This window comes from Hemicordylus capensis, chromosome 3 (genome assembly GCF_027244095.1).
Source record: "Hemicordylus capensis ecotype Gifberg chromosome 3, rHemCap1.1.pri, whole genome shotgun sequence".
NCBI lineage: Eukaryota > Metazoa > Chordata > Lepidosauria > Squamata > Cordylidae > Hemicordylus > Hemicordylus capensis.
Window position 1 is genome coordinate 24,923,952 of NC_069659.1, and position 15,122 is coordinate 24,939,073.

The 15,122-nt window shown below is 44.2% G+C and overlaps 1 protein-coding gene across 3 annotated transcripts in view; it reads left to right on the plus strand.

The window, feature by feature from the left end:
* ARHGAP42 (Rho GTPase activating protein 42) overlaps positions 1-15,122 on the plus strand; it is a 254,291-nt gene that overhangs the window by 97,252 nt on the left and 141,917 nt on the right. For all 3 annotated transcript variants that reach the window (XR_008319529.1, XR_008319530.1, XM_053309902.1), the window contains exon 3: positions 3,296-3,357. Coding sequence is in view for 1 of the 3 variants with exons in the window: in XM_053309902.1 (XP_053165877.1) it covers positions 3,296-3,357 (62 nt within the window). In the remaining 2 variants the exon portion in view is untranslated. The remainder of the gene's footprint in view (positions 1-3,295; positions 3,358-15,122) is intronic.

Sequence of the window (15,122 nt, forward strand, 5' to 3'; positions counted from 1 at the left end):
GTGTGCCGTCAATTCGATTTTGACTCCTGGTGCCCACAGAGCCCTGTGGTTTTCTTTGGTAGAATACAGGAGGGATTTCCCATTGCCACCTCCCGTGCAGTATGAGATGCTGCCTTTCAACATCTTCCTATATTGCTGCTGCCTGATATAATAGCATTGGGGATTCTAACCGGCAACCTTCTGCCACAGCTCCCATAATCCCCAGCCACAGTGGCTGGCTGGGAATCAAGGGCAGAGCCACCATTGGGCAAACAGGTTCAAAGAACCCGGGCCACTACCAATCAGGGACACGCCCCCGCGTCTGAAGTCAGACGCGGGGGCGTTATTCCAGTCCCAAATGGGGCTATGCGTTGGGCTGCATGGGCCGGAGTGACTCTTCCTGCCTTAAAGGCAGGGAGAGCCACTCCTGGTTTTGCTGCCAATGCAGTGGGGCCGATCGATCTCCCTCCTAAATGGGGCCACACAGCCGCGTTTAGAAGAGAGATTGGCCTGCGCTGCATTGGCAGAATGGGCGGAACGGCTCTCCCTGCCTTTAAGGAGAGGAGAGCTGGTCTTGTGGTAGCAAGCATGACTTGTCCCCTAGCTAAGCAGGGTCTGCCCTGGTTGCATATGAATGGGAGACTAGAAGTGTAAACACTGTAGAATATTCCCCTCTGGGAAGAGCAGAAGGTTTCAAGTTCCCTCCCTGGCTTCTCCAAGGTAGGGCTGAGAGAGATTCCTGCCTGCAGCCTTGGGGAAGCCGCTGCCAGTCTGTGAAGACAATACTGAGCTAGATAGACCAATGGTCTGACTCAGTATATCGCAACTTCCTCCTCCTCCTAGAGTCACTCTGGCCCATGCTGCCCAACGCAGCGCGGGGTGATCTCCCTTCCAAATGGGGCCATGTTTCGGGGGGAGACCACGTCCCCTGTGTCTGACGTCAGAAGCGGGGGCATGGCTAGCCGGACCCCTGTGTCTGGCATCAGAGACCAGGCCAGGAGGCTACAGCAGAGGCTGTACACGGGCCACAGCCAGCCTCCCTATGTTCCTGCTGGGGATTATGGGAGTTGTAGTGGAGCAACATCTGCAGGCCCAAGTTTGAGAACTCTTGTATATAAATCATTGGTCCAACTGGGGGGTTGAGACCCACAAGTGTGTCCCACCCTGATCTAAGGTGAGTCACATCCATCCTTCCTTGGTACTCATTTTTATGCTTGGATTTCTCTTCCATCCAATATTGGTTTAGTTATTTTTCTGTTGTATTTTCAATTTGTCTTAGAGGTTTTCCCCCTCCTCTCCTCTTGGTATTTATGCTTCTGATTGAATAAAACTAGTAAATGGACAGCCCATTATTGTCCCTTTCTGCTTTCCATACCTTCCTGCGTCTATATTATTTGCATTACATTCCTGCAATACGGGATTGCATGTATTAATTTTTGTACACTGCTTAGAGATTTGGGGCACTTCAGGGATGATAACTGGTTCGTGAAAGGGCAGAATCAGGCACAATTCATTTTAATCGCGTACTTTACTATTGCTAGGCTGTATCATTCTGTGGTGTTTTGTTTTATGTCGTTCATACTAGACTCCTGTGGGCTGCCAGCCTACCATTGAATGGAATGTAGACTTAGCTTTACTCTTCCAGTGCTCAAAACAGAGCACCTCTTGATTAGAAGAACAGATGATTGCAAATTTCAGGGAATTAATAATAAATGGTATTTTCTGGCCAAGACTCAACATCTACCACTTAGCAGACTGTTTTCCTCTCCCTGGCTCAAGTATCTCTTCAATATTCAAATATAATCAGCAGAAATAATGTTAAGGAGAATTTGTATTGTACCATTTTGCTGGTGTATCTGTTACTTTTGCTGTGGGAGTGCCATTTTCAGTGGCATTTCTGTAGCATGGGTTTTCCACCTCCGCAGCCTAAAATTCATGCTTACTGCAGAGATCATGTTTATTGATTATTTTATTTATTTAAAATATGTATACCTCCAGTACACTACTGCTTGGGGCAGCTCACAACTTTAATAAAATAGATACAATGTAAAATAAAAGATGAATAAAGTCAAACAAGTTGAACGACCAGGCTAAAACCACATTTAAAATTGCAATTTTTTTAAAAAAGAGTTTCAAAATAAAAAGCTAAAAACTGAGATCTATAAAAATGAAAGAATCTACCAGATATACACAGCACATAAAACATTAAAATGCCTCTGTTAACTTCTGTGTTTTTAAATTGCTTTTAAAAAACACTGAGGGGAGGGAGCATGGTGAAGCTCTTCGGGGAGGGTGTTCCAAAGCCTAGGGGCCACCCCTGAAAAGACTCTGTCTTTAGTTCCCAGATATGTAGCAAATGTCCCTGCTGCCTTCAGCTGGAATACTCTCTATAGTGGGGGAGGGCAGACATAAGGCTTGCAGAGGCTTTAGAGCTACCAGCATAAAATAGCAGCTTGGGAAGGTGGAGCCAATCACAAATGGCACTTTGCACAAAAATTCAAATCCATGACAAAAGGGAGTTTAACATTCAAACCCCTGAATTCCAGACAGTCTTTGCTGCAGGACAAGAGAGGAGCAAGAGAGTCTGCTTCTGGGAGAAGAAACTGGAGAGAAATTGAGTGAGAAAGTAAAAGCAACCCTGATCACTCAGAGAGAGTGATTTAATGTGGCACGGCCATGCCTCCACTTAGCCAGCTGGTCAGATTTGCAGTATTGGATGGCAAGGGAAGAAGCAGCAAGCCCAAATGCCTGGAGAGCTCCATGACATAAGATTGGGGACTACTAGTACCTCCCAAGCTAACGAATGCCTGTCCCTTCCCTATGGGATGCTCGCCCTTTACGCAGCAAAAGCTTCTAAACTTTAAAAGGCAAACTCTTGTACAGGGAGTTGATGGTATCTCCAGGCCAAGAATGTGTGTCGTTTGTAAAAGACCCTTTTCTCGTTTTTCTATTCCTACTGTTGGGAATGGGGTATATAAATGTAATACATATTGTATAGATCAGAGACCTATTTTAACATTTTGAAGTGTTGCACAGTTGGATTGGATTTCCCTGAAGCTTCCCATTGTTAAGGATTCTCCAATCTTAGGGAGTTTGTGCCTACGAGTGGGAGTTTGTACCCACAAGTGGGCACAGCAGGAAAATGCTGCCAAGGATGGTCCTACAGTAGAAATTTAAGCTAGTTTCTTTTCCATGAACACTCCACTTTAAGGGAATCCTAGGAATTCATAAGACGTTCTTCCTCCTCCTATGAAGAGAAGCATAATCTTTGTAGTATAAAAATAATTATTCTGTTTTTTGTTTATGTTTCTTATAGCCCAGTCATTGAAAGAGTTTGCCCGGTTGTTGATCGCAGTGGAAGAAGAGCGAAGACGCCTGGTAAGTCTGCCCTAGAATATATTTGTTAAAAATACTGCTCTCCTTTGCACTGTGACTTTCATAAAGAATACAGAACACTTGTGTGGAAAAAAAATGGAAATTTACAATTGCCTAACCGCCCAGAGACAAAAGTTTGGGCAGTATAGAAGTTAACTAACTAACTAACTAACATACTGAGGTCATCCACACAATCAGAAATTGTGTTCTACCCAGGTTTGGGAGCTGTGTGTTCTCCCAATTTCCACGGAAGCTTCCACACAATCACTTCTACCCAGGTTTTCCTCCTAGCTTGCTTCCACATAACCAAAAATTGGGAGCACACACAGCTCCCAAACCCAACTAGAGCATAGTTTTTGATGGTGTGAATGACTTCAATTAATGAATAAATTGTGTGGCAGACTGAATTCATAATATTTTGAAATGTTCTCTGACCATTCTGGATCCAGGAAACTGATGTAGTTTGGAATTGAGTATTGATTGTACCATAGCTGGTGGCCTTAGATGCCAGCCTGCTTCTTTCTAGATGAGCACTTATCCCAGGTGCCATCTACCATTTTTCCAGGGCATGGCCATGATACAGCAACCTTACTGAAGCTGCTGATTGAGCAAAGAGGTGCCTTTTTAACATAATGATTCCATTCTGTTTGCAGGGGAGAGCTACTGTCCCTATCTAACCCCAGGCCAGCATCCCCTGTTGGTGGTGTCTACCTTATTTTATTTTAGACTATGAGCCCTTTTGGGACAGAGAACCATCTTATTTTTTATTTTATTTTTTATTTTCTGTGTAAACTCTTTGAGCACTTTTGTTGAAAAGTTGTGTAATATAAATATTTGTAGTACTAGCTGAGAAGGTTTAGGTCTGGTTCTTGCCTGGAGAAGCCTGTTGTACACCCATTTGAGCTTCTTTTTAGGAAAAGAAGATGTAAGTGTTGGGCAGTATAAAAATATGTTAAATAAATAAGAACATGAATATGTGGTAAATATTGTACAACAGAAATACTAGTTTAACATGGATTCAGTAGCTTACTAATAAGTCAGCATGTGATGGTACTGGAAAGGTTGGGCCTATTGTACTTGTGAAAAAGGTTTTGTAGATTGAAGTGATCAACTGCCAACCTATACTGTAAGTCCCCAAGCTGGCCTGCTGACCAGAGAAAAGATGCTACCTTTTCCTCTCCTTCATCCAGTGCCTCCGCTTTGAGTAAAATTCATTTCCCAACTGATATCCAGGATCTATGTTTATTATCCGTTTTTCTCACCAGTACTGGTCTGATGTGCTAAAATAATTCAGTTACCATTATGCAAGATCAGGACAATGTTTGGAAAACATAAGCAATGCGGTTCTTGCCCAAGGTTTTACAGTCCGTTAAAACAAAACAGCTGTTGAAGGGACAAAATGTCCCCTAATTGGGAAGCATTCTTGCAAGTACCCAACTGTAAACAAACAAGCAAGAAACTGCCTTGTCACTCTTAACACTCACATTTTAATCAACATTTTTGTTTTGTTTTTTTGTTTTTTGAGGCCAGCCTTCCAGTTCTGCTTAAATTCCATATCCGCGTTTTCTAACATTCTTTTCGGTGCTAGCTTAGGGTGGAGCTAGTCTTCTCAAGTGCTGCTACAGTCAATGACTTTACCAGGCATCTTTGTAGCAAAGTTGTAGTCAGTCTGATGAGGGCTTAGGGAGCCATGGCACCTAGAAACTTAACCATGGCGCTTACACTAGATAGGTATTCTAGACTAGGAAGTCTAGGAACACCCCACCCCCACCCCTCCTGCCACGATGAGGCAGCATAGCAGGACTTGGGCAGGGAAAGGTATTTGGAGAGAATTACTTAATAAAACCTTCATTTGTCCCAGACAAATAGAAAAGATTTGTAAAGGGGATAAAGAGAAACACATTTACCCTCCTCCTCCGCAATCTCCATCACTAAGTCCTGTAATTTGGTCAAGCATCCATTGTCTAGGTCCCAGTTTTACGAGGCTGGCTCGTAAAAGGAAGTCAATCCAAAGGAAGTTTGTCAAGGCCAGGCATAGGGTACCACCAGCTGTGGCCTCGAATCAGTGGGAGGCCCCCTGCACTGGATAAATCTACCTTCCAATCTCTAGGATCAGCTGAGAAGCATGTGTCATTTTACAGACAGTATTCATTGTGTTTTTAAAATTTCACTCTTCCTCCAAGAAGCTCAGGGCCGTAGACGTTGTTCTTCCCCTTCCCCTTTTCATTTTATCTTCACAACAATGCTGTGAAGTTGGCAAGAGTGAATAGTCCAGGGTCGCTCAGTAGGTTTAATGGCTGAGCAGGATTTGGAAGCCGGAGTCCCACAGTCCCAGTCCTCCACACTAACCATCACACTCCGCATTGGCCTCTTTTTGGACATAGAGACATAGGAAGCTGCTATATACTGAGTCAGACCATTGGTCTGTCTAGCTCAGTATTGTCTTCACAGACTGGCAGCGGCTTCTCCAAGGTTGCAGGCAGGAATCTCTCTCAGTGGAAGTTCCCCCTCCCCCCACTGGCCTGTGTTATCACTGCCAGCGGCCCGTTTGGCCGCTTTTTCAGCCAGAAGGGATACGTTAATTTTTTAAAAAAATTAAATCCGTGGAAAAAAAAACCCCCCCAACAGTCGGGGGGGCGGGATTCAGTCTAGAGTCAGACCCAACAGGGGGTGGTTCGGTTCGACCCCAGACCATTGAACTGAACCGGTTCGACGTCGAATCTGTTCGATGTCGAGCCGATTTGCACATCCGTAAAGGGGACAAGTCATGCTTGCCACCATAAGACCAGCTCTGATGATGTGTTGCCCAATGCCTTTGCTCAAGCAGTCCACCTATGCTTTATGGCCTAATAATATCACGAGTGACTGGCTGAAAACTGGTGACTAATTTTTGCTCGTTTGCCTCTGCTGTAGTCTGTCAGAAGCGATAGTTAAGAGGAATGTGTTCTGGCAAAGGGGAAATGATTTTCAGAGTCCTGAACATTAGTAAGGTCTGCCTCTCTGTGTCTCTCTCTGTCACACGCACACACACACATGTACGTAATTCATAGTTTCCTTTCTAGGTTAATGGCTCTCAAACTTTAACTTTACATGGGGGAATGTAGCAATCCAGAGGTGCTGACAGTGACCCTTAAATGAGAACATATTTCAGCTTTGGCTTTCTGTGATTTCAAAATGTTATAAGACATGTTTGTTTGTTGTTGTTGTTGTTGTTGTTGTTGTTTAAACATGGGGAGCATTCACATATGTAATCTCTTCCCCCTCCCTTTCAATATAGAAGAAAGGCAGTTCTGAAAGTACCATGTTGTTTCTGAACACATTGAATCATTCTTGGGGTTCATTCATGTGCTACCATCTTTACAATTCTTTAAGTCAAACTAGCTGTGATGTTAAAAGTGTCATTATGTGTGTGTTTGTTTTTACTTTAACAGGTGTACAGAGAGTGTCTGCCTGTGGGCTTCCCAGTGGCATCTGATGGGCCACTGTGTGAAACAGGATGCTGAACTTAATAGGCCTTGGGCCTGATCCAGCAGGGCTGTTCTTATGTCTTCCTCTGTATAGTTTTCTCACTGAAAATCTACTTTCCCCGCTCCATAAGTTGCTGTGGGCCCCCAAAGGTGTCATTTGCTGTAATGGCACCTATAGGGGAGATAGCTCCTAGGGAGAGGACAGTTTTCAGTGGGGAATGTTTTAATTGTAAACCACCCTGAGCCATTTTGGAAGAGTGGTATACAAATCAAATCAAATCAAATCAATCAATCAATCAATCAATCAATGATAAATACATCCATTCTGCATCCATGCTGCAGTCCTGATTTGAATTAGGCCCCACGCAGCTACTATTTTAGAGGTTGTTTGTTTTTAAAGCCCCATACTAGACAATGGGCATGTTTGCGGCAGGGTGGATTTGATTTAAATCACAATTTAAATCACTAGTCAGTAAGACTAGATTTAAATCATGGGGTTTTCCCCCCCCATAAAGACTCATTCTTGTTGGTATAATCTTAATATTTACAACCAGATGAAGGTTTCATTTTTGATCCTCTTCTAGATAGAAAAATTGGCCAAAAAATCTTACAGAAACCTCTGGAAGAGCATGATATTGTGAATGGATTAATGGAATTCATTTACCAAGAAATTTAAACATGGCATATATATAGCCTCATCCTACATAATTATAAACTAATCCTTATTTCACGATGAATAACCTTTGGACTATAATGTATCTTAAATAGAAAACGATCTTTCTATAGATTTTTTTTCCTCAAAACACATTTTATTTTTAAAAATCTGATTTAAATTTAAAAATCAGATTTAAATTTTTAAAAATCCAATTTATTTTTATTTATTTTTAAAAAATCATTTATTTTTTATTCACCCTGGTTTGCTGTCACTTCTAGTTCTGGCCCAATGTATATTCATTTGTCCGTGACATTTTTTCTAGGATTTACTATATAAGCTCAGAAACAGATGCTGAGACCACTCATTTAAGTCCAGAAGGTTGCCTCCTGTATGGTGCATCCTGATGATCTTCTCCCTGATTGCTTGCTGGAGGAAAAGGAGGAGTGTTTTGCAGGCACAGTGCCTTGCTGTTACACAGGAAGCTGCCATATACTGAGTCAGACCATTGGTCCATCTAGCTCAGTAATGCCTACACAGACTGGCAGTGGCTTCTCCAAGGTTGCAGGCAGGAATCTCTCTCAGCCCTATCTTGGAGATGCTGCCAGGGAGGGAACTTGGAACCTTCTGCTCTTGCCAGAGCGGCTCCATCCCCTAAGGGAAATATCTTACAGTTCTCACGTGTAGTCTCCCTTTCATATGCAACCAGGGCAGACCCTGCTTAGCTAAGGGGAAAAGTCATGCTTGCTACCACAAGACCAGCTCTCTCTGTTGTAGTTTAAGATTTAGAGGAGTAATTTTTGTGTGTGTTCAAGGGAACATCCTGATAGATGGGTACACCTAAGTAATGTTCCATCGTATTCATTTACAGTCAGAAATAAATAACAGCTCACAGTCTCAGCACTCCTTTTTTACTGGTTAATGACAAATGGCTTTAACACATGCTTGCTTGCAAAGAGTTTTTTGTCTAGAACATTGCAGTGTGGGATAACAGAGAGCCATGTATCTTGTATAAGGGAAATGGAGTGCTGCATGAAACGCCATTGTTTTTACTTCCAAAAGATTGATAGAGCTCTAGCAGCTGCACTTCACTTTTCTTCATCATCTGTAGAGTTGCATTTTGGCTTTCTTTAGGAAGACTAGTTTTAAAGGAGTCCTGGGACTGTTAAAATTATTATTTTTTCTATGATACGACTGCCACCTTTGATGAATCTGTTGCCTCTCATTGTTCTAATAGTTTAGTGACTTTTTCCTATATTGCTTTTGATTTGGGTACTCTTGAACAAAAGCATTGTCTTTTCTCCTAATACATTGTATAAGTAGTTCTTCCTTTCTTGTGATGTTTCTCTCTGTGAGGGACTAGGGCACATATTTGAATGCAGAAGGTCCCAGGTTCAAAGGCACCCCTGGCCACCGCCTCCACCTGAGCTTCCAAAAGCAGAATACCCACAAATTGCGTACTTGCTCCTTCAAGGGGGGTGCAACCCCATCCAGAACCAGTAGAATCTCCTCATCCCAGTTGGCTCTCCTACTGAACAACAGTATCTCCATCTTGTCCGGATTCAATCTCAGTTTGTTAGCCTACATCCAATCCATCACAGCCTCCAGCCCCCATTCAGAACATCCACTGCCTCCCTAGAATCAGGTGACAAGGAGAGATAGTGCTGAGTGTTATCTGCATATAAGTCCCTGGATTATCTCTTCCAGCAACTTCATGTAGATTATTATTATTTATTACTTATTCAATTTCTATACCACCCTTCCAAAAATGGCTCAGGGTGGTTTACACAGATGTTAAACAGCAGGGGAGACAAAACTGAACCCTGTGGGACCCCACAGGCCATTGGCCATGGAGCCTAGCAGTAGTCTCCCAGCACCACCTTCTGGACCCTTCCACCAGAAATGACTGAAGCCACTCCAGAGCAGTGCCTCCAATCCCTATACTCTAGAGGTGGTCCAGAAGGATACCATGGTCAGTGGTATCGAACACCGCTGAGAAGTCCAGCAGAACCAACATGGATACACTCCCACTGTCAAGCTCCTGGCATAGGTCATCCGCTAGAGTGACCAAGGCAGTTTCAGTCCCATATCCAGGATGGAAGCCAGATTGAAAAGGGTCTAGATAATCTGTATCATCCAAACCCTCTGCAGCTGGGACGCCACCATTGTCTACACAGACTGGCAGCAGCTTCTCCAAGGTTGCATCCAAGAGTCTATCTCAGCCCTGTCTTGGAGATGCTGCCAGGAAGGGAACTTGGAACCTAGATTTATCTATTTATCTATCAATCATATTTTTATACCACCTATTAAGTATATCTCTAGGAGGTGTACAGATGCCAACATTAAAATCACAGTCTAAAATACATAAAACACAATATAAACAATATAAAACAAATTATTAAATTTATTAAAATTCTAATTAAAAAGCTTGAGGGAACAGGAAAGTCTTGAGGGCCTTCCTGAAAACAAACAGAGAAGGTTGCTCTTATTTTAGCAGGGAGCATATTCCAAACCCCTGGGCAGAGAAAGTCTGGTCCCGAGTTGTCACCCGTTGAGCTGGTGGCAACCATAACCGGACCTCTCCAGAACGTAAAAGGTGGGAGGGTTCATGACAAAGGAGGTGCTCTCTTGAATAGCCTTGTCCCAAGCCATTAAGGACTTTATAGGTAATAACCAGCACTTCGTATTTCACGTATTTCACCCGGAAACATATTGGCAGGTAGTGCAGTTCTTTCAAAACTGGTGTTATATGGTCCCTTCGTGTTGTCCCAGAGACCAATCTGGCTGCTGCATTCTGTACCAGTTGTAGTTTCTGAACTATGTACAAAGGCAGCCCTACATAGAGCACATTACAGTAGTCAAGTCTGGAAGTGACCAGCATATGTGCCACTGTTTAAAGGTCATTCACCTCTAGAAATTGACTTTGCTGATATATCAGCTGAAGCTGATAAAAAGTGCTCCTGGCCACCGCTTCAACCTGAGAATCCAGGGAGAGCTTTGGGTCCAGGAGCACTCCCAAGTGACGTACCTGATCCTTCAGGGGGAATGTAACCCCATCCAGAACAGGCAGATCTAAACCATCTCTTGAGTCCCGGCCCCTGATGGTCAGCACTTTGGTCTGGGAAGATGTTCTTCCCAGAGCAGCTCCATCCCCTAAGGGAAATATTTTACAGCGCTCACATATAGCCTCCCACTTGAATGCAAACCAGGGTGGACCCTGCTTAGCAAAGGGGACAATTCACGCTTGTTACCACAAGACCAGTTCTCCCTGCCACAAGGAGCGCCCTATCCACAGTATGGTGGAGGAGAAGAACCAGAGAATACCAGCTTTTTCTTATACGATCACCTTCCAAATTGCCTTCTTTTGTATTGATTTCCTTTTATGGCTTTTTCTTTAGCAGCAAACAGAAATGTCTGATAACTGACAAAATGTGTTTGTAATTCATGAGATCAAAATTCATAATAAAGCTGCTGTTGACTGAGTGGGAATATGCTTTGTTTTAAATTCCATTTGGGAGTTGTTGGGTTTCTTCCCTCTCTTCTCTCTGTGTGCTTGTGCAGGAATTTACTAATTTATCCTGGAGTCATGCTAGCGAGTCACCCAGGTATGCTGCTGTTATATGATACCCTTAAGTGTTTGGCTGTTCTTTCTCCCAGAATAAATTACTTAAAGCAGTTTCTGTCTAAGGGGTTTATTTAACCAGCATTTAACAGTAGTGTGATGCATTTCAGATAGATTCCAGTGAAGCAATGGCTAATTCAGTTTCCTAAAGGAATATTATTGGAACCGGTGATATGTGCATGATGATGGATCATGCGCACTTTGTAGGTTGACACAGTCAATCAAGCAGAGGTGTTGGACATTAGTTTGTGGCTTCTGAAGGAATGCCATGTCTTGTGTCATCTTGGAGATTGTAGTCTGTGTAGATAATAATGAGCAAGATGGACCAATGGTCTGACTCAGTATATGGTACTTCCTCTGTTCTCCCAGTATAGAAAAAGTGAATGTACAATCCGGCAAATGTATTTATTAAAATACTTATGTCCTGACTTTCAGCCCCAGGACAACTCACAATGTTATCAATAGTCCAATAAACTGAGAAGCCTTGTTCAGAAGTTACACAATTATGTACAGCACCCACAGGAACTTGCTGACATATCTCCCTCCACCCACACTAACAGACTCTTAGCCCGCACACCTCTGTTCTCAACAGATACAAAAGCATTTGTCTGCAGAGAAACACTAAGGCAGTTCACACGATTGCTGAGAGCACAAGACAAGTGTCACACCCAGCTTTGGGAGTTGTGCGTGCTAATTTTTGATCATCTGTTGACAAACAACGAGGTAGGAGGAGAGAGAAGTGATCATCTGTGAGACAAGAGTTGGGTAGGACAACACTGTACCTTCACTTACCTTTCCTGGGTAGTAAAACTACACCTTCACCCCTTGTGTTTGGGCACCCCGTTGACTGCTGACTCTAGCTCTGCTACAGAACTTCTAAAACTGTGCCCACAGGAGGACCCGTGGACACCCCGCCCACACATTGACATGCTTTTAAACCACATATCCCATTCTCTATGGATACAGTAAGGCAGTTCACATTATTGTGAAGCGGGTAGGACAGTAATTCTACCCAGCTTCAGAAACTATGCATGCTCCTGATCTTTGATCATCTGTTAGCAAACCACTAGGTAGGAGCAGGAGGCGTGATCATTTAAGACACAAGAGCTGGATAGGATGTCTTTTCCTCCTAGCTCATGAGAACATTGGAAGCTTCCATATACCGAGTCAGCCCATTGGTCCGTCTAGCTCAGTATTGCCTACACAGACTGGTTACCCATAATCCACAAGGAGCAAGAGGTGGACTCCGTCCTGATGAAGCTGCTCCAGCTAGAGCAGTATTTCCCAACCTGGGTTCCTATCATTGAACTACAACTCCCATCATCCCAGCTACAATTTCTTGTGGCTGGGGGTGCTGGGGAATGTAGTTCAGCAACATCTGGAGGAACTCAGGTTGGGAACCACTGAGCTAGAGGATAATAGAGTGTGTTTTGCAGAGTGGCACATCCATGGACAGCAGCCCCTGTAGTGCACACCCGGGAGGAAGAGAGGGGTTGCTTTAAGGCACAGGGAGGCTGCCCTTACCTCCCCCCACTGCAGTTTCTTCACCCCAGCACTTCTTCAAAAACATGTGTGATGCACACCCACCACTTCTGGCTTTATGCTGACCAGGGCAGCAAGATGGTATACAGCCACCCCCTGCCAGCAGTTTTTGAAGTAGCACCAGGAGGCAGAAAGTGTGGTGGGGGGAGGTAAGGGCAGCCTCCCTGTGCTTTAAAGTGACCCCGCATTCAAACCAGTTCAAATGCGGGGTTTCCAAACCGGTTCAGCATTCTAGGAATAAAACACCAAACTGGTTCATGCACATCCCTAGCCATAGCTCTCTATTGTTGGGTCCTAGTGGCTGGGTACAATAGGTAAGTGAATCCACATGACCAGAAAAACAAGATAGGAGAGCTCTACTTTCCTCCTACCTTGTTTAAGAGCAGGGTAGAAAAGCTAGGCTATCCTGCTTTGAGAAACCTGGGTTGCAGGGATTTTATGGGTTCACACAATCTTAGCTGTTTGCCGAGCAAAAGAGGTGGCCAGTCGGCTTTAGTAACTGCAAACCTGCAACTCGAACTTTGGGAATATGCATCAATGGCCAAAATTACTGCATACATTAAGAATAAATGTGATGACCGTTTCTCTCAGACATGAGAGCCATTTATTCAATACTAGCTTACGTGGCACAGAGCATCTGTGCCCCTAGTTCTCCCTGTCTCCCCCCTTCAGCCCCAGTTCATTCTCCCTCCCACCCCAGTTCGTTCCTCCCCCCTCACCAGTGTGTTCTGTCTCCATGGCCAGCCTCTGCTTCCCCATCTCTGCCCCCTGCCAGGTGCTCCTGTCTTTTGGCCTGCTGGCAGGCCAGAGAGGGAGGCTGCGCTGCCCCTCTGCCGCCATCATCCCCCCACTGGTGCTACTGTCTTTTGACCCAACCACCATCATCCCCTACACCGTTGTCGCCTTCTTCCGCCCGCCCATCACCCTTCTATCCCTGCTGCTGCTGCTTCCCACCCACTAGCCAGCCGGCTGAATGGCTGCCACCGCCACCACCATTTTCTTTTCTCCTGCCCATACCCGTGGCTATGCGGCAGCTCTCTGAACTCTCGCGAGAGCTGCCACAAATGGGATTAGCCATGGGTACGTCTTAGAGAATTAAATATATAGGTAATATATCACAGGGTTTGGTACCTCATCCAAGATTTGGTTTTTCTTTGTAAAGAAATTTAATTCAGATTGCTCTGTATAGATAGCAGGAGCACTAATTTTGGTATTGTTAATACTGTCAATTTTTTTAGTTCTGCAACCATTTATCTTTTAGCGTGGGAGAAGGAGGAGAGGGAGATGTTTGCGGAAAGAAATCAGGTGGATGTATACAGACTGAATAATTGTAATTGCTTCGTTGGACGATTTTTTACTTTTTACTTTTTTTCTATTTTCTTAGTTTCTTTGTTTTTATTTCCGATAAAACAAAAATAATTTAAAACTGCAAACCTGTTAACAATATGTTCTTCTCTCTGCTCCCTCCTCATCCTGTGCATGTTTTATGTTTAGAGGGGAGGCAGGCATGCTGATAGTACACCAGGCAGTGAATACAGGTGGTAATTTGAAAACGACTACTACTGCAGATATTTATATGCCACTTTTCAACTAAAAAGTTCTCAAGGTGGTTTACACAGAAAAGGAATTAAGATAATTTTCTGTCCCCAAAGGGCTCACCTTCTAAAAAGAAACACAAGGGAGACACCGGCAGCAAACACTGGAAACTGCTGTGTTGGGGTTGGATAGGGACACTTCCTCTCCCCCTGCTGAATATAAGAAATTCCCCTTAGGGCAGGGGTTCCTGACCTGTGCTACTCCAAATGTTGCTGAACTACAATTCCCATCACCCTCAGCCACAGTGAATTGTAACTGGGGATGATGGGAGTTGTAGTTCAGCAACATCTGGCGTGCCATAGGTTGGAAACCAATGCCTTAGGGGATGGGGCCGTAGCTCAGTGGTAGAGCATCTGCTTTGCATGCAGAAGGGCCCAGATTCACTCCGTGGCATCTCCAGGTAGGGCTGGGAAAGACTCCTGCCTGAAACTTTAGAGAGCCGCTGCCAGTCAGTGCAGACAATACTCAATTAGATGGAACAATGGTCTGCCACAGTGTGCCTCTTTAGCAGAGGCTAACTACACTCGTAACAGGAAGATATTTTGGCTCATTGTCTTGTGATGATTCCTTATGCTGAGTTGGTCTAAGGCTTCATCAGTCCCAGCACTGACTACTTGGTCTGGCTGTGGGTCTCCAAGGTCCCAGGTGTGGGTTTCTCCCAGTCCTGCTACCTGTGATTCTTTTTTATTAGTGCCGCCAGCAGTGTAATCTGGGGCCCTCAGCATGGAACGCATGCCCTCTACCATTGAGCTTTGGTTCCCAATAAAAACATTGGCGAGGATGGCCATATACCAGCCTGGACTCATATGCAGCTCATGTGTTTGGATATATTGCAGGTTCCACACACCTGCTGTCCGCAAAGCCCCTGCTCCTCCATACCACACCATGA